The sequence below is a fragment of the Epinephelus fuscoguttatus genome, linkage group LG13 (genome assembly GCF_011397635.1).
Source record: "Epinephelus fuscoguttatus linkage group LG13, E.fuscoguttatus.final_Chr_v1".
Lineage (NCBI taxonomy): Eukaryota > Metazoa > Chordata > Actinopteri > Perciformes > Serranidae > Epinephelus > Epinephelus fuscoguttatus.
In genome coordinates this window covers 29,367,217-29,386,321 of record NC_064764.1, presented here as the reverse complement: position 1 = coordinate 29,386,321, position 19,105 = coordinate 29,367,217, and the positions used below count along the sequence as shown (strand labels likewise).

The window sequence follows — 19,105 nt, the reverse complement described above, 5'->3', positions numbered from 1 at the left end:
CTGCTGTTGTGTAAACGATCAGCCAAAACGCAACTAAAGTTAACGGGTGAAATCGTTGTCGTATAAACAGGACCTAAAACAGGATGTATACTTGTTAGTTAGCTCTGTGCAGAACCTACTCCGAGCATTTCGGGGCTGTTCACACGTCGTGTCTCTAATTGACTGGAAAACCCGAGGTCCGGCACTGGGTGCTACTTTTGCGCCCTGTTTGTACCAGCTCTCAAGAGCACAGCAGCAGGTTGTGTCTGAGGTGTTTATAAGTGTGTAGGCCTATCGTCTGTGGGACAGATGTAAAGCTCTGGGTAGCCCTGCACTAACATGATCAACTTATCTGTATTTATCACACTGCATATTTACAGAAGAAGGTAAAGATATCTGTTGGCTGCTTTGGTTGGTCCTCGTCACATGACGTGTCATGCACTGCTGCGTTCTAAAAGCTGAACTCTGTTTATCTCAGCGCAGCTGTCACACCCAAAAAAATGGGCTTGGGAATGCGTGCGCACCGTGACGGCGTCGCTCTGGCATTTGAGTGCACCTGCCACGCGTCTACATTGCTACAAAACAGCTACATTGCGCAAAAACGCGGCATGTGTCAGGCAGGTTTGGAAGGCATGTTTTGTTTAAAAGTCAGTGGTAAAATAAATACAAAATACAACCACTTAAATTTGTATGCCTCTCCCCTCAGACAAAATAAAAACATTAGTCCCTCCTCAGCGCTTAAAAAAAATTTTGACATGCCTCCCCCTATTTGCACCACCCCCTCCCCCTCATAAGTAACAAACAGTCCCTAAGTAACAAGGGTGTAGGCTTTGTTCTCACATCCAGGGGGATTTTGGGTCATTGCAGAAAATAAACCCTGCAGCAAACAAGTTCATGACACTTTCTTCTTGAAGTGCTAATGCGAGGCTATAAACGTACTACACCACTGTCGCATGACTTAATGACGCCACCACATAAATGCTGTAAAGCTATGTTCACTGTGATGATGCTCTGTAGTCTCATTTAGCCGCTTGTTACCAACCACCTTTTTTAAGACATGTAAAGGCTTCAGAATTAGAGAGTAGGACATTTACTGACATATTTTATGTCGTAGAATAAAATGTGAAGCTTGTGATAACCACAGATCTCATGTCATGTCACTAATCAAAAAACCACTGATTACAAGAAGAGGGAACCAGGAGTGCAAAATGCTTACTTACCTCTGGGTTTTAGGACTCAGTCCTGCACCAGTCTTTACATTTTGAGGGTCAAACACTTTATTTCCTGCATTCTGGTGAATTTTAATTTATCAATTTGTGCTTTTTCTGCATTAAGTTAGGATGAAAATTCCATTATACTTCCTGCTTCAACTGTGCTGCTTCCTCTGCTCTCCGTTTTATGGCAGAGTACAACCCTTGCTTTTGAGGATGCATACTGCCACCACCTACTTTACTGGAGACATTGTTGCACGAGAAGCGTTTTAGCAGTTCAAAAATATTGAAGGGTGAAAATATTGAAAATCTATGCGTATGCCAAGTACACTCACTCAAGTATTGTAGCATACTCAAGTACAATTTTGAGGCACTTGGGTATTTCCATTCTATGCTACTTTATACTTTTACTCCACTACACTCTAGAAGCCAATATTGTACTTTATACGCCACAATACTTATCCAAAAAGTTACTTTGCAGTCAAAGATTATTGATACAAAATATAATTAGCATATGTATTATATATATTATCATAGATTAAGCTACCCAGCAGTATACATTTGTTAAAGTAGGCTCCACCTCTGCATCAGTGCATTTATTGTAACAGAGTATTTCTACTCTGTTGTGTTGCTAGTTTCACTTAAGTAAAATATGTGAGCACTTCTTCCAACACTGGAGAATTCACGTGAAGGAGGAAATTTGTAATTTCTTTTTAAGTGTTGAGTTTAAGCCTGAGGTGAGTGTGAAGAGAAAGTAATGTGTAAAATAGTGATTATTAATGATCCCCTCCAGACATAAAAACACTCTGCTTAGAATGATTATTTGTGTCTGTTTTTTTCTTCCCAACAAAAAAGTTAAATTACCTCATTAAAATTATGTCTATTTCTTCTCCCTCATTGTAAAGACGACAACACCACAGTGTAAAATACTCCATCACAAATAAAAGTCCTGCATTCAAAATGTTCAAGTAGACATACAGAAGCATTATCAACAAAATATAATTAAAGTATCTAAAGTAGAAGTATTTTGCAGAAGAATGACCCGTCTAAGTACATATTATATTTGAGGACAACTCCTGAAGCCTTAAAATGTAAGCAGCTTTTATATGTTGTAGCTGGTTGAGAAGGATTTTAATCCATAATAAAGCATAATATTTTATAAACTGGTTAAAACTTGTGTATGTAAAATTAAAATCTGCAAAGTAACCATTAACTACAGATTCAAGACACATGTAGTGAAGTAACAAGTACGATACATCCCTCTGAAGTGGTATAAAGTAGCATAAAATGGAAACACTAGCTCATGCACCTTTAAGCTATACTTATGTGCTGCACTTTAGAAAATATATTTAGTCACTCTCCACCACTGATACCGGACCACTGGCCTCCAGTCTACTTATGATGTTACAAATCATGCTCGTAGCTCTCATACAAGATTCAGGGTGAGCACAGGGGAACGTGCTTCAGCAGATGAATAAGAAAACAACCTCCTGCTATCAAACTAACATTTTGCACAGTGAAGGTCAAACATCTAAGTGATGTGATGATAAGGTATCAACACTTTCGATAGCTTCAAGGTTCCCCACTCCGTTAACCACTGACTTTTACCAATGACGACAATCAAAAATCTCAGTAATCCTAAAAAATGTGTCATTTTAGCTCTTTAATTCATCAGGAAAAACCCTTCTGATGGAAGGTTTGATCACTAACAAAATCCATTTAAAACTGCAAAATCACTGAATCATTGTAAGAATTTTAATGACTTAACTTTCCAGATGAAGCATACAAACTTTTGCTAAATTGAGAGACTCAAGACCCTTTATTAATGACTTGCTTACATTAAGACAGTGAGGCGACTTATTTGCTTTTACTTGGTTTAAGTTGACTGCATATTTCATAAGCAAAACTAAGTATTTAGTATGCAGTATTGCCAGGTCTTCTCACATGGAATTGTACGAAAGCATTATATCTAGGGATGTATGATTTTGGAATTTTGCCAATATCTTTTATTTTCCAACTAATTTTGACTGATTGCCAACGCCAATATGTGCACATATTTTTCCCCACATAATTGCAGAGAACATCAAGTCTCTCCTGGGGTGGAATTAACATATTATCCCTACTCTTATTGTGATGGCTCACTAGCAGATGCAGCCATGAAATACAATGATTTTCAGAACAGTTAGTAGGAAAATAAGAAAACTACTTTGACTTGGGTTACATGCATAAGATGCTATATTTATCTTTTTGTAACGTTTTCAACCAAAAAATTCACCCTACTTTAGCAGGCTTGGATGATGCTAACCCTGAGACAATCCTAACAATAGCAGCCTTTATCTGCTGATACAGATGATTTAGATATTATTGTGCATCCCTAAATATAACAGAGCAAATGCCCAGGTAAGTTCCACCATTTAATTTGACCAGCCTTAATGAAAAACTAAATTAGAAATTTCCATGACAAAAAAAATCAATCTCCCCACAAAAGGGGCCTAATTCTTATCAGCACTCACCTGTCCTATCCAGGTGTCTCTGGCATTGAGGAGTCTCTACCCACTGTAAGCACATGTTAAAATAAACCCACTTCCATCATTTATTAAAATCACCACAGCACAGACTCAAACCCTGCTTCCACCTCTCTCACCTGTTGGGTCCTTCTTCACTGTCTTAAGGCCCTCCAAAGCCTGGAGGACGGTCCTCACCACAGTCCTTGAGTCCACACTAAAGTGAGACTATATATCACATGGACACCTGAAATGATTTCTAGAGAACTCCAGGAGCCTTAAGATAGTTACAGGGGGGTTCTGGAAAGTACAACCTTATAGCGACTAGTATTATTTTGCAGACCACATTTATATCAGTGATAATAGGATTATTGATAATGGAAGATGGTAGAAACACCTATCTGTATAATGCAATACAGTTCAACAGAGCTACAAATGACAGTCTCCTAGATGATCATAAAGTCGAACCAACACCTCTTTAAAATAGGCTCAACAGAAACATTATAACCTTTATATAAATATAAATACAGTATATTTCAGTGAGGAGAGACAAGTCGAACAGTAATGGACAAGTGGATCGTCACATCCGTAAAACTCCTTCATTAGACAGACAGAGGACACCAGGACACATCATACTTAGGATAAATGATGTGTGTTATTATGGGTACTGCAAATTCTTTCAAAGTACTTGAATATGTCTTTGTTTCTAAGCTAAATATTTGATCACACTGCAAACAAAAGCAGTTCATGAGGATACTGACAACAGACTTAAATGCTCAACTTCAGGTGTGTCATTACGGGTATGAATCAGATTTCATTTAGGAGCTTAGAAAATGTTTTGCCTTCAAAATAGTAAATAGTAAAAAATTAGGGATGCAAAGACTGCTTGTCCTTCTGTAAAGTCTGTTTTAGATTCATCAAGGAACAAATAGTCAAGAGGGGTTAATGATTTGAGCACATAAAAGAGTGCTTTGTACAATCTGTCCTACATTTGAAAAGAAATAAACAGGAGAAGACATTTCAAATGTCAAATGCACTTCTGTTGATCTAGAAAAACAAAATGTCGAGTGGTTGAGTGCTACAGAAGAAATGGAAAATGATAAAGCAGCATGAGACAGAGTGCATCTCAAAAAATCTTAACAAGGACATCCATGAAGAACAGTGAAGGGTGCACAGTGTATTCTGACAAAACAAGGCCCAGCCTGTATGTAAAGTCAGGCTGATAGAACAGACTAATGTACATATGATGTTGTTTCAATATTTTTCCATATATACACAAAAAAATATGCATTGTTCTGTACAATGTCACATCTTAATGTTTCTGCTACACAGATTTAAAAACATGAGCAACTCTCTAAATTATAGCTGAAATTCTGATCATACCGTCAAATAACCCCCCAAAAATAAATAATTTTGGGAGTTGTTTTTGTCACAGCTGAATTCACAGGTTTAATATACCAAAACAGTATTTTAATAGATTGACAAAATAATCCCAACTCAAGGTTAATGTACAAGCTTTATCCTAAACTTCATTCTGCTCATTTGTCACAGAGATGTAGCAGTTGTGATGTCAGCCATAGCATTTTTAAGATTGCTTGTTCATGCTGGATTAAAGTTGCCTGGGTCCAGACCTTTGAATCGTTCCCTTCACTGAGTTCCAGTTGACAGATTTGTCTGGCATTGTGACATAATACAGCAGTTTCTCAGTTAAAATAAGAAACAATCCATTGAGTCCTGCTAGGGAACTAATGTTTTGCCCATCAGCACCATGGGCAGGACTGACATCATTGTCAAGTGTTGTCAAGCGGCGCATTGTGGTGGCAAAAAGGCCTCGAAATACTTGACCCTTAAGGTCAAGTTAGAAGCAAAAACGTGTTTATTAAAATTAAGCAACCCTGAATGGCCTCACTCTGGGGACAAGTCTTAGAGCAGAGTGACCTGGCAAACATTGTGAGGGAGAAACATTGTGATGGGGAAATAGATGTCATTGGCAGAACAAAGTGTGGTAGAACGCCAAGTAAGATGAAGATATGCTCGAGTTCTGGAAACGGCATCTATTTCCACATCACAATGTTTCTCCATCACAATGTTTGCCAAGTCACTGTGATCTCAACAAATGAGGAGTTATAACAACAATGGCGACTGCTGTGGACAAAACAGACACTGCAATCGAGGGTGTTCTAAATGGACGTATCTTCTCAATATTGCCTGACATCGCAGTTTGTTTTTTACTTTGCTCTGCTACTCTCTTAAAACTTTAGGTTACAAAGGTAACCCCAGTTCTCTGATAACATGAGTTAGGAACTCTGACAAAAGAAGTACGTTGGCACGGCTACACATCAGTGTGGATTTACACTGGTCTCATTATTGGTTAGGGAAAATCAAATCCCCCTCACCCACAGAAATCATTTAGAGTTAATGCAGCAGATGGAAGACGGAAATAGAGTGCAACGAGTTGAAAACTCTGTCTGATATCAGGCAAGGGTTGAAGTTAACCAAGTTAATTCGTAGCTCAAATGTCAACCAATCATCTTTTAATAAACGATCCATGGATCTGGTGGCCATGTTCTTTAAGGTTGACTACATTTCCTCAACAAACATAAACTTAAAACACAAATAATAAAAACAACAACATAAAAACACAAACACATACTCAGACACTGTTTAACACAGACATTGTGGTTCTTCAAGTGTGTTCAGTCAGTAGTAAGTACATGGACTTTCCTGGAGGAAATACATTAAAAGTGCTAAAACATACAGTTCTTTAAGACAAAACGCCTCAGTACTAACTATCAGTACCTACAGATTTGTTCATAAGCAGCAGGTACGAGTGATTTAAGAAAACTTGTCTGAATTGTGATGCCTTAATCTGAATGATTACCATCATCATTGTGGCTTGCCAATTTACTTTACCTTTTTCTGTAGGGTTTATGGGTATATTTTGCAATGGCAATCTAAGAAATTTAGTCATTGTAAGGAAAATTCTTTCTGCCCCAGGGTTTTGATGCAGGTAGCTTTGCTGGTGAAACATAATGTAGTGATTTTCTAATTATTATGGGTCCTCCGAAATAATTAGAAACAGCTACTTACATTGCTAAACTTGTGTTGGACTGCCAAACAAGCCCCAAAACAAATGCAAAAGAAAAATACTGTACAGCCGGTCAATGCAACTGAAGTTCTACAGGCCTCTAGGAGAAGCGCTAAGTGGAAATGTTTGGTTTCTACCTGAAAGAGAGAAACTAGATGAGAGGGAGTGTTGTTTTTGAAGTGGGAAAAAGTGGAATAAGGGAGACACATAAAAAGGTACACATTATTTTTTACATTTGGCCTTAGCCTTCTAAAATATAAAAGAGCAACAGATTTCAGTAGCTCCCCCTAGAGGCCTGGAGAACCTCCATTGTGTGGAGTGGATATACAGCGTTTCTCTGTTGCATTTGTTTTCGGGCTTTGTGTGTTTCTGACTTTGTATTGTTTCTGTATTTGTAGGGTTTTTGCTGTTAATGTATTTGTTTTGGCTTTCTGCAGCACGTACCACACGTTTTTGAACTGGCATTGTTTCTGAAGCTGCAGCATGTTTCACCATATAAAAATGTTTTGGGCTGTTGTCGCGCATTTGCCCTTGTCTGCCAGCAAAACTTTGACAGTTTGATGTGAAGCCTGGGGGTGTGAAATTCTTCTTTTTCCTTATGTTTATGACATTGTTTGAATAAAACTTGCCCACAAATGGAGCAGAGCAGGGAGTCTTTCATGGCAGTTTTAGGGGCGCTGATTATCCAAATGACTGATTCTGACAAACACTCACCCTCTTGTAAACAGTTGGCAGTCATCAGTTTGAAATGAGCAATTAACGACAGGTCTGTTTGGTGAATTCGATGTATAACACTCATACGAACAAGCTTCAGATACAAAGTACCATGGGTTTAGGGAATACAGAAATATTCTTGCACAAGGCCTTGCTTAAGTAAAACTAGCGTGCATTCCCTGGTCTACCTGTGAGTATTAGGCTACTTTTTACATTTAAAGTTCCCTTTTCTTCTTCAGGTCACTTAAGTCAGTCAGCCAGCAGCTGGATGATTGATAGTCTCTACATGAACAATTGTGCTGGAGAAACAACAAGGGAAGAGTGTGTGAAAGGGCAGGAGTGCAGCCACTGACACTTCTCATCGTGCTCTCTCAAAGGCACCAGTCTTCTGATGTGAACATGAGCCCCTGTGTAATCTTGATCCCTGATGTGCTGCCTGGTTCACACACTAGAGGTCACTCAGCTCCATGACATACACTCCCAGGTCCCTCTCCTTCAAGGCTTTCATCATTTTCAAAGTCCTCTGTTCAAGGTTTTGGTCCCCTGTGAGTCTAAACAGTACTGTTCTCTATACTGACCCAAACTCAGCCATCCAGGCTTCGTATTTTTCCAGGTCGGCAGCAGAGACAGACTTTGAAATCTTCTTGAGCGTGAGGGTGAAGTCCTCCATGGTCACGGGCATCTGCAGCTCATCTTTGGACAGAGCTCGGATCTCCTCGGGGGTCAGGCCTTGGATTCGACGACGCATCGCCATCATGGACGCATCTCTGATGTACATGTAATGATGGGAGCAGATTGGGGCAGGAGTATTTTAACACACACGTATACAACACTTCTTTTTTTTTTTTTTATAAATGTGCTTCCTCAAACATACTTGATGGATTCCTTATATATATATATATATATATATATATATATATATATATATATATATATATATATATATTATATAGTTCACTGTCACGGGAGAGTGTGTAAAGCTGCCAATATCTGAACGTAAGAAGCTGTAGTAAGAGTATTTTGGGGTACTTTTATGGTACTTTTCTATGAAAAATGACTCCAACCGATTAGTTGACTACTAAAATAGTCACTGATTATTTTAATAGTCGATTAGTCATCGATTAGTCAACTAATCGTGGCAGCCCTAGTTAGTAACAGACAATAAGGCAAGTGACACCTGTAAACTTCACATTTTTAGTGATTTAGGTTCAGGGCTAAATGCAAATACTTGCTTATAAAGATATGTAATCTGTGACTAAAAACTCACACTGTCTATGGTTGCTCTTGTGATTTCAAAATAATTGAAACACTTTGTCTCTTTATATTCTAGCCTGTAGTATTTTCAAATCCATTAATAGTATGTCCATTACTAAAATCCAATAGCAAAGTGAGCACAATGTGATTTCCGTGCCTTCAATACAACCATTTAATGTATCCCAACATGATCATCATAAAAGGATAAAGAAACTATTGCCTGAAGCCATACGCACTCATGGCTACTAAAATCAGCTATTCAGTCTGTCTCTTTATAACTTTATGCTTCTCTTTGATGCTTCCTTATTTTATTGCTTTGTGGTTTTATACTGTTTTCTTATTGTACTGCTCTACTGTATGTTTTTGTACAGTTGACTTACTTAACGTATTTATATGTTGCTTTGTATTTTAATTTTTTTCTACTGATGTTTCCTGTTTGCACTGTCCCTCTGCTGCTGTAATGCCACAAATTTCCCAGCTGTGGGACAAATAAAAGATCATCTTATCTTATATAGAGTACTCCAGGAATGAATCCTAAAAAAACAAAAGTGAGTTAGTATTTTTGCATTCATGGTTCCCTTGTCTCAAAATCAATGAGCTGTTTGAAAGTGTTTTTGCTTAGATGCCTAAAAGAAGGTCCTTGCTTAACACAAGCTGAAGAGACTTTCGTGTTTTGTTATACAACATGAAATATGTCAGTAAATATCCCACGTGTGAATTTTGAAGCCTTTATGAGTCTTAAAAAGACGGTGGCTAACAAGTGGCCAAATGAGACTACAAAATTTCATCATGTGAAATCATGTGACTGTGGTATAGTTTGTTTATAGCCTATAGGTTTTTACTTCTGGTGATTGCATTTAGGCTGAAAAAAATCATGAAAGTTGCATTCATTTGTTGAACAAAACATGTAAGTAGGGATGGGTACCGAGTTCGGTACTTTTATTGGTACCGACTGAATTCGGCCGGTAATCCCGAGTATCGATTCACGTAAAATCAAACGGTACCACATTTCGGTACCTGAACGCATCCTAGGGACTTCAAGAGTGGAGGAGTGACGTTTTCGCTGCCTATCGTGAACGCAGCATTGTACGCACGAGAGCGTGATCACGTCAGTAGCAACTATCAACAAAGCAGCATGGCTGAGAGAAAGAGGTTGAAGGTGTGGCTCCATATCTCAAAGTTTGATGTAGACTACGCTCGCTGCAGTATTTGCGACACAAGGCCAGCTACGGAAATACCTCAAACCTGAGGAAGCACCTGGTCAAGCACAAGGTGTTTTTAAAGGCTGACGACTCCACAGTATTTGATAGCCTGAAAGTTAAGGCTACTTCTCCCGGCGTTAGCACACCTGCAGCTAGCGGCTCGTTATCATCTGCAGCCAGCATCGGGGCAGAAGAAGTGGGATTAACGTTCGATGATGACGACGGTGATTAAGCAGGGCATCAGCTACATCGGTTCCAGGTAATTAATAAGCTTAGTGTTTAAGATGATTGGGCTTTGTTCTGGTCATTCTAACGTTAGCTTCGCATTTTAACTTGCCTTAGTTGTTATCATCTCGGTTCCTCGTATTCTCTGAATTTAACGTTACACTCCCCCACACATATTTTTCCCAGGGGGGAAAGAGGAGGAATAGGAGGTAGTAGGAGTGGGTTCATTTTGTGCAATAAAAAGAACTGCTGCATAGTCAATTATATAGGCTACCTTTTGATATTATGTTACAGTGTTAGATGTTGTTTTATCCTGTTTGATATTGAGAAATAAATGTTAGTTTTGACAAAAAAAAAATTCTAAATGAAATATCCTTTATTACCACACATACATGCAAAAAAGTACCGAAAACAGGTACTGTTGCGTACCGGTATCGATTCCCAGGTACCGGGTATCGGTACCGTATCGGTTCAAATGTGAAAGGTACCCATCCCTACATGTAAGCACCATAAACATTTGTTTGCCACAGAGCTTACATAAGCAAAATATAAGAATCTTTGATAGCCAGCTTACACCATGTTCGCCACTTATCTGTAGTTGCTCTGCTGTTCACATAAGAAACGCATTTCTCTGTGCTGGTCAGCAAGCAATTCTGCTACTCTGTTCTTCTCTCATCACATGTGGAGCTCAGTCTCCTTCTGCTTATGTGTATGTGTCTGTATGTCCATGTGCGTCCACTTGTCTCTCGCGCTCTGTTTTGACACAACTTACAAATATGTGGAGGCATGGGATACAGATTTCATAATTAATCATAATCAGATAATTTGTATCATCTCTACTATGTCCTTTGGATCTTTCATAATAGATTATCATTATAAATTAAATAAATTAATTAATTAAATAAATTATCACTACAGAATGTGAGCCAGCTGTTGAGCTCAGGGCTGCGGCGAGACACTAAGACACTTCTCTTTAGTTCTGTCCCTCACTACATCTCTTATCCGTCCTAAGTCTGTCTTTATGAGTGGTATTTCGTTAGGAGGTGAAGGTAATGAAGGATGAACTGATCTTTAGTTTCTCCACACGCACCTGCAGACGTTGGTGATGTCCGCTCCAGAGTAGCCCTCAATCTTCTCAGCAATGAGGTCCAAGTCCACATCGGCAGCCACCTCCACCTCCCGCAGGTTGATCTTAAGAAGCTCAACACGACCCACAGCTACACACACACACACACACACACACACAGATCAGATATAAAGATGTTATATGTAGCCTCTGTTGGACTACTTCAGTGACCATCACTCTGGTTTGTTGTGAAGTGAGTCTGCAGGTGATGAGGTCACCTGTGGGCAGAGGGATGTAGATCCGCTTCTCTAGTCGTCGTCGTAACGCCTCGTCGATGTCCCAGGGGAAGTTGGTGGCTGCGAGAACCATCACCATCTTAGAGGGGTCATCGTTCTCCAGAGCTCCCCCAACACCTGATCACAAAATACACATTACTGTATCATCCATACGACATAGGATCTTGGAATCTATCCAGGACACTTCTAGGAAATATCTTTATATAACTTTTAGCTTCATCTCCTCTGTTCCACTCACCATCCATCTGAACCAGGAGTTCTGATTTGACCCTGCGGCTGGCTTCATGTTCATCCGATGTTCCTCTTCTGCCACAGATGGAATCGATCTCGTCTATGAAGATAGTTGTCGGTGCGTAAAACCGAGCCTAAGAAAAAGAAAATTGTTTTTTCTCTACCATAACAAAATATTTAGATCTTTAGTTTGGTAATGTGAGTTTTTTTTACTTAACGGATCACATATATTAACGTACCATTTCAAAAAGTAGACGAACAAGTTTCTCAGACTCGCCCCTGTATTTGGAGGTGAGGGTGGAGGAGGACACATTGAAGAAAGTAGTCCCACATTCTGTGGCCACAGCTTTGGCTAACATGGTCTTCCCTGTCCCAGGAGGGCCAACCATTAACACGCCCTAAAAGAAATGTGAAAACTTAAGACACACAAACACACGTACAGAGACAGAACACTGACGCAAATCTCTTCTGTGAATATCAGGACAATCACTGCTGCTCTGATGTCTGACATTTAATTCTGCATCTTGTTTGTGTCTGTTGCCATGGAGATTACATAAATCACAAAAGGCCCAGTGACACAATCCGTAACATTTTTATGTAATTGTCGTCCCTGCTGCCTCAGAATACATAGGGTAATGTGTGTAATACACGCTGCAGGATGGAGCAGACAGGTTTTCTATAAAAGACACTGACGCAGGTTGATCAGAATCTCAGCAGGAGCAGATGGGAGTGGCAGGGTGCAAACTACAGGGCACCCAGAGGAAGCTTCTCTCCTCTTAATGAGACATGAGCTCCCCTGAATACATGATTTGTGAGTTTTTGGGGGGGTTTAAAATATTGACAACATACTTTTTTTTATACACAGGGTATCTACAGGATAAAGAAGCTAAATTTAAGACTTTTTCAGACCTTTTTAATACCACTAAATGATGTTTAAGACTAAACTCGCCATGGAAATACACACTGAAAGTAAAAAATACCCAAAGTACACACATTGATATCAGTTCAAAATGAACAGTAAAAACAACTCTGATGATATGCTTTATGCTTGTGGCTCTGCATGTGATTCCATTGACCTTATCCTCGTTATACCACGTTTGAAACACCTTCAACATATGGTACAGTTTGCTCCGTAAACATTTAATCACCATAAGTAATTGTTATTCTTTTAAGCTATTTGTCCATACACTTGCATTTTCAATTTTTCCATAGCTTGCAGGTCCTAGATTAACAATGAAGACTCATTGCAGGATTTAAGCATACCGAGGGGGCAAAAACAGAGGCATTGCGCACACACAGGTGATGTGTCGAAGTCTGGTGTTTCCCTCATATTAAAATTGTGTTTCCTACAGCACCAATGCCAAAAGTTATATCGGTGATGTGACTAAAATACATTTAAGACCCATTCAATCTGGAATGAGGTTTTTTTCCTTCGCAACGGGAGCGGAATGTACCTACGCTATGCAACAAATGCCAACAGTGTGATAAGGTGCTGAGAATCTATTCTGTGCCAAGTGCTGCATGTTTGGCCTTTTTTTCTGAGCACGGAGAGTTGGAAAATGTTAAAATTGGGTAAAACACTCTGCTCTTCACTGTCACTTTTTACCCAGCAGTCGAACCCCAGTGGAGGAGGGACGAACAGCACGAAGACCAGTCATCACATCTTATACATTATGTACGAGTGCTGAACAACAACAATGCAGGGCATTAAAATACTGTATATCTATTAACACGTTTACTCTCATGAACTCACACTGACAGGCGGGTCTGTCCTCTCCCCCTATGTGCTTCAGACTTCCCTTCATCCTGAGCGAGTACTCTACCTTGCTCTGCCATTTTACCTTGTGTGGATATTCCATATCATAGCAACCAGACGTAACCAAAGCGTCTTAGCTGAAAAGCAGCTGCTCCTCCAAAGTGCTCTCAAGTGCTCCCAGTGGGGCGTTTCCGGAGGAGCTCCTGGCGAACACGGGGCCTTATTGATATATGGTTCATGAATGAGAGTGATTCATCACTAATTCACTTAAATAAAGATGCGTTCACAAATTCTATTCTCGCCATCAATTTAGGGGCCTGGTGGCGAAATATCATAGTCTTCATTCACTGTTACTCAAAGGGCAGGAAAAAAACCCAAAATTTTCTTAGTTCCACTCAGTGGTGCACTGAATCTCAATCATTCATTCCTCTGTTCTGGAGTCAACATACAGATACGTCCAAAAGAAAAGATTTAATGCTCACACATTTGTGTGTTTATAGGCTGTTTTGCTGTTTGACTAACCTGTATCCTATTTGTGCCAGTAAACTACAGAATACTGCACATCACTCTGCAGAGCATACAGTGCCCTACTTTAGTTGGCCGTATTGTTTCATGGTGATATTTGGCTTTGATACCTGTGTGTAGGTTTGATGTGGTTATTAGCTGATTATTATCAGATGTGTTGATGTAACATAACACACAGGGGAGTGGGACGGCCCACTCTGCTAAAGTGTGCAGTAACGGGAGGATAAACAAAACTGAACTGCAAAGACCTCTTTACTGTGTGACAATAAAAGGATCATGAACTTAATCTTTATTTGAAACAACTTTATTAATCTTTCATTTTACTGCATTTCATCTGAAAAGGGGCTCTAACTTACTTACTAAATAAAGAGCTGAATTATGCATGCATATACCGGACAAAACGGAGGCACTGTGCTGCTGTAATTACAAATGCAGTTTTGACTCTCACATGGTGGGCCTGAGGGGGAAGAGGCCTCACATGATGAAGCTCAACAGAGGCTGGTACAGAAGGAAACTCAGTGAGTCTTTTAGATACTGAGAGGCAGTATGACTGAGTGGGCCCTTTAATGAGAGATGTTAGTGATGCAAACATATGTAAGCATTCACATTAAAGTTGTGTCCCTGTAGAATCAGGTTCCACTTCAGCTTAGTTTGAGTGTAGTGTTGTACTATAACTTTGTATAGACAGGTTGTACATTAATTCCATCACAAATTAACTTCCATCTTTCACCAAACACAGAGGTCATGAGTTATTATTAGTCCCATAAGAATCGGCATCTCAGTAATTTGGGGTTGTATTTAGGTTTTCTGGTCAGGGGCAGCCCTTACAGCTCAGAATACGTACGCAATCAAATTTGTGTGTGTGTGTGTGTACCTTCCAGGGGCGACGAATGCCCTTAAAGAAGTCGGGCATCCACATAGGCAACACCACAGCTTCTCTCAGCAGCTTCTTGGCATCTTCCAGATCAGCAATGTCGTCCCTGCAGTTCATCCAGAAAACTCAGTCAGCAGAGCACAAATGAAACTGTCCCAACAGCATAACGTATAAGAATCTGTGTGAGCGACCCTACCAGTGTACGTTAGGGTTACGGGACACAATGTCTCTCTCCAGTGAGTCCACCAGGTCGCTGTCATGTCCAGTGCTGTCAAACTTCTTCTGCTCTACATCCCCTGGTGCATCTCCGACCCCTTTCTTCCCCTGATGAAGGACAGGTATTTGACAGATTGACTCATTTCTTAAGGACGTCACTCATCCATCTATCTGCCCACTCAACCACAAATCCACTCCTGTAGTCTGACCTTATCGTCTTTGGCTTTTGTGCCTCGGGCGTCTCTGAAACCTGGCCTGTCTGGTTTCGGGTTGGCCTGGCTGCGGCCTCCTGGCCCTGCTCCTCGATGCTGCAGCCCAGGGGAGTCTTTCCTCTGCTGCTTCACTGCACTGTTGGGGCGCTTCACTGCAACAGGATTCCTACAGAGACACACACACAGGAACAATACACGAGTTAAAGGAGTCCACACCTGCAGACAGAGACATCAACAATATTTTGCAATGAGATAACTGCGGTAACAATGAAGTGTGCCAACGTTTCCACAGAGTGACATCAAATTTAAACCAGCTCTGCGAGTTCTCTGAGCAGGTAAAGCTCAATATGTCCGCTTTAATGACCAGATGGTGAGTCAGTGTGCGCTGATAGAGATGAAACAGATTATGCAAATTATGTCTCTTTGTACTTCAAAGTGCTTCCTTATAGCAGCATTTTGTCCTACAGACCTTCTGGGTGGTATCAATAACAATCAGTTGTGCCAGAAAGTAAAGAAGTTCCCTGGATCAGCGTCTGAGCAGGTGGCTGAAATAAAGAAACCAAAATACCCACATACTGCAGTCTTGTTCCCTTGTTGTTTTACGCCTCATAGAATGAAATAAGAACTGTAAACAGCTTTCAGCGCTCTTATTATATTAATCTAATGGATGTTCATGTGCTTCTTGGAGACTGAATTAAAATACCCTCGACCACATGTATGTGACAATAAAATGTTGATGAGTAAAAAACAAGAGGTTCAAAAACGTGAATTACCACACCCACCTGTGTTCTGCAGGGGTGGGAGGGGGCCACACTGCTGGATCCTCAAACTTCTCCTCAGACTGAGGGGCAAGGATGTCAACTGGCTTCTCTGACTTGAAGCTCTCCAGCGTTGCCATGATGCCTTTCACCTGCTCATACTCCTCAGTCAGTTCCTGCCTGACCTGGTTGCAAACAGGGGAAGGACGGTGTCGGATCAGAGTTGTATCACAGAACATCTGACTGAAAAACACAGCAGCTGACATGGATGTAAAGAGGTTCGTAAAACAAAGCAGGGTTAAGAGTAAAGCTTTAATGTCCTGCAGTGAATTAAAGAAACTGTGTGTAAGATTCAGGAGGATGTAGCTGCATCTAGTGGCAACCAGCTGAAAATTCTCCTGGTTAGAATTCCTTCAGTGTTTATTGTTCAGGAGGTTTTTATTGGGAGCCAAATTATCCAGAGGTCTCTTCCTCTCTAAAACAAACAGACCAGGTGATTTAAACCAGTAAAAACACTGGATAAGGCAGTTTCATGTGGCAATAAATTAATAAATAAATAATTCCCAAACCAACCAGGACCAAACTGTCGCTAGTGATAGACCAAATTAGATTTTTCTCCAAAATAAAAAGACATCTTTCTCCTGTTGGTGCTGCCGAATACATGGGGGTTAATTAAACCCATTGAGTAAAGGCCACTTGGAATCCAGTAAGCTGACCTGAGCTTTGGTAAAATAAATTTCTATGTTACATCTAGGGTTGAAACGGTGTGAGATTTTCATGGTATGATAACAGATATCACAGTTTCTGAGTATGACAGAATTATTATTGTTATTATTTCAAGTTAAAATAACCCTTAAACGTATGAGAACAGAGGGGTTATTTTTAGCTGAACAAATGTTTTATTAGTATATAAAAATCAAAATACGTAAAATACAGTTGAGACTGACCACTGCAACCCTACTTGAAACCTTTTTTTTGGATGGAAGTTTGTGTAAAAAGTCTCCCTACTGAAAATAACTAAAATAAAGTTGAAATTCTCTGTCCAGGAGCATTTTTTTCCAGTATCATAAATTAGCAAATTCATTCATTCATTACACAAGCAAATGATATTAAAAAAAAAAAGCGGTTACAGAAAATGAATGAATGAGATAAGCAACTGCACACTGTATGTTAGCTGTCAACTTTCATATTACGATATACCTTAAAACTGGTATACTGTTGCAACCCTAGTTACACCAGTGACATTATGGCATTTACCCAGTAGGTTTTCAAAAGTAGATCCTTTTTTTCCCATTCAAATAAAATCAGTGTTGGCATCAAAGAAAAGTTTATCATCCTAAACTGTTCTAAAATATTTGCAGTGCTGAACCACAGTCACACGCTGCCCTGTAATTCAAGTCAGCTTTATTTACATAGCCTAAAATCACAAACCACAAATTTGCCTCAAGGGGCTTTAATGATGTCATTAATGCTGGTTTAATAACTGGTGTAAGAATGGTACGTTCAGGGCTTTTAGGGAACTCACCTGTTGCCATTTGACTTTGAGAGCAGGGTCCCTGAGGGACTGACAGTGCTTGTGGATCTGCTGAATGACTCCCTGGTAGTAAACAATGGAGGAGTCATAGTTGCCCAGCAGAGCATACTCACGGCCCTTCTTGGCGTTGTCACATATCTCTGCCAAATTCATGCTGAATAATAGCTATTAAGGTGAGGGGAGAAAACACACAATACAGCTGAGTAATGTGACTGAATACTGAGCACAATAAGTTGGCTAATGTTGGCTGGTTTTAAATAAAGTCCACACAAACATTTCCATCAAAGATCCTGCTGTCTTTATTACATATAATCCTACTTATGACAGGATGGTGCAGCTTTAATGACAGCTGCTATCACATATAACAGCTAGCATAACGTTACAGCACGTAATTAAAGCAGGTCAGTTAAGCTAGCTAGTGTCTTAAAACTGTTACAATAAATAAACATTTTAAATCGCCGTGATTTCACCTAACGTTTGTGTCAACCCAGTGTTTAAATAGCTTATTTTCTTGTACACACCCTGTCTTTACAGCGACGTTAGCCTCTGTTAGCTTTATGCTAGGCCACAGTTAGCAAACAAAACGAGTCGTGTTGCAGTAACGTTAAATAAACACCCCTTAATCCTCCCAGCCTGAGTTAACCGTTAAATATACATGTAGGCAAAGGCAGCCTACATTAGACTCTTTAGCTACATATCTGACATGGAAATAAGTCTCATACCTGCATGAAAACAGCGTGTTTGTGCTGTTAATTGTTGAATCAGAGGCGCAGTGTTGGGCAAAGTGTTACCATGGCCGCGAAGAGACGCCGTGTGAAGAATACAGGCGGCTCGGTTACTGGGCTGCATTCACGGACATACCGCATGGTGGGAAATATAACAACCCTGCGAGGAGATGATCTACCAAGGTCAAAAACACCAAACAGAGCTGTTTGAGAGCTGGCACCAGGGACTGTTCTTTACTTATAAAAGAGTGGGTTGGCTGGGGTGTAACTTAAGTTATTTTGAGCCTCTCTGAAGCTACAAATATTTTTCCTTCAGCCTCCCTGAATGACGGAGGGAAAAAGCGTGACCATCCCTCCACCATAAAATAGTTATTAGATGTTTTAAAACTCATGGGTAAGCTTTAAGGCAGGATGAAATCTTGGAGTTGAAAAAAGCCTTGGTTTTTCCACTCTTGTGCGTGTTGGTTAGTTACAGCAAACAGCTGATTTTTTTTTTTTTTTTTTTTTGAGGATACAAATGAGAGAGAATAAAGTGATTTACAGAAAATGTCACTATTTTTAAGGGTTTTTTTTAATGGCTTTTTTGTGCCTTTATTAGTTGGGGCGGGTTGAGTGTGAGGAGGGAAGAGGCATGCAGCAGGAGGTCACAGGTCAGAACTGAGCCCACAGCCATGGCAACAAGGACATGGCATGCCCACCCTACCAGTTGAGCTTCTGGGCACCCCAAAATGTCAT

The 19,105-nt window shown here is 40.0% G+C and overlaps 1 protein-coding gene across 1 annotated transcript; it reads right to left on the bottom strand.

Annotated features, from left to right (window-relative positions):
- Nucleotides 1-7,420: 7,420 nt before the first annotated feature.
- Nucleotides 7,421-18,484, bottom strand: katnal1 (katanin p60 subunit A-like 1). Its single transcript, XM_049594719.1, has 11 exons — nucleotides 18,368-18,484; nucleotides 17,637-17,810; nucleotides 16,136-16,296; nucleotides 15,351-15,519; nucleotides 15,122-15,249; nucleotides 14,926-15,031; nucleotides 12,010-12,168; nucleotides 11,778-11,904; nucleotides 11,522-11,656; nucleotides 11,268-11,394; nucleotides 7,421-8,263 (listed from the first exon to the last, which is right to left on the bottom strand). Exons 1-11 carry the CDS (start codon nucleotides 18,371-18,373, stop codon nucleotides 8,065-8,067), a joined length of 1,491 nt encoding a protein of 496 aa, XP_049450676.1. The 5' UTR covers nucleotides 18,374-18,484; the 3' UTR covers nucleotides 7,421-8,064.
- Nucleotides 18,485-19,105: the final 621 nt, after the last annotated feature.

Coding starts and splice junctions, on each gene's coding strand:
- katnal1 (XM_049594719.1), bottom strand. Junction 15,032..15,121: donor CGTAACCCTAACGTACACTG/GTAGGGTCGCTC, acceptor GATGAACTGCAG/GGACGACATTGCTGATCTGG. Junction 11,395..11,521: donor CTACATCCCTCTGCCCACAG/GTGACCTCATCA, acceptor GTGTGTGTGTAG/CTGTGGGTCGTGTTGAGCTT.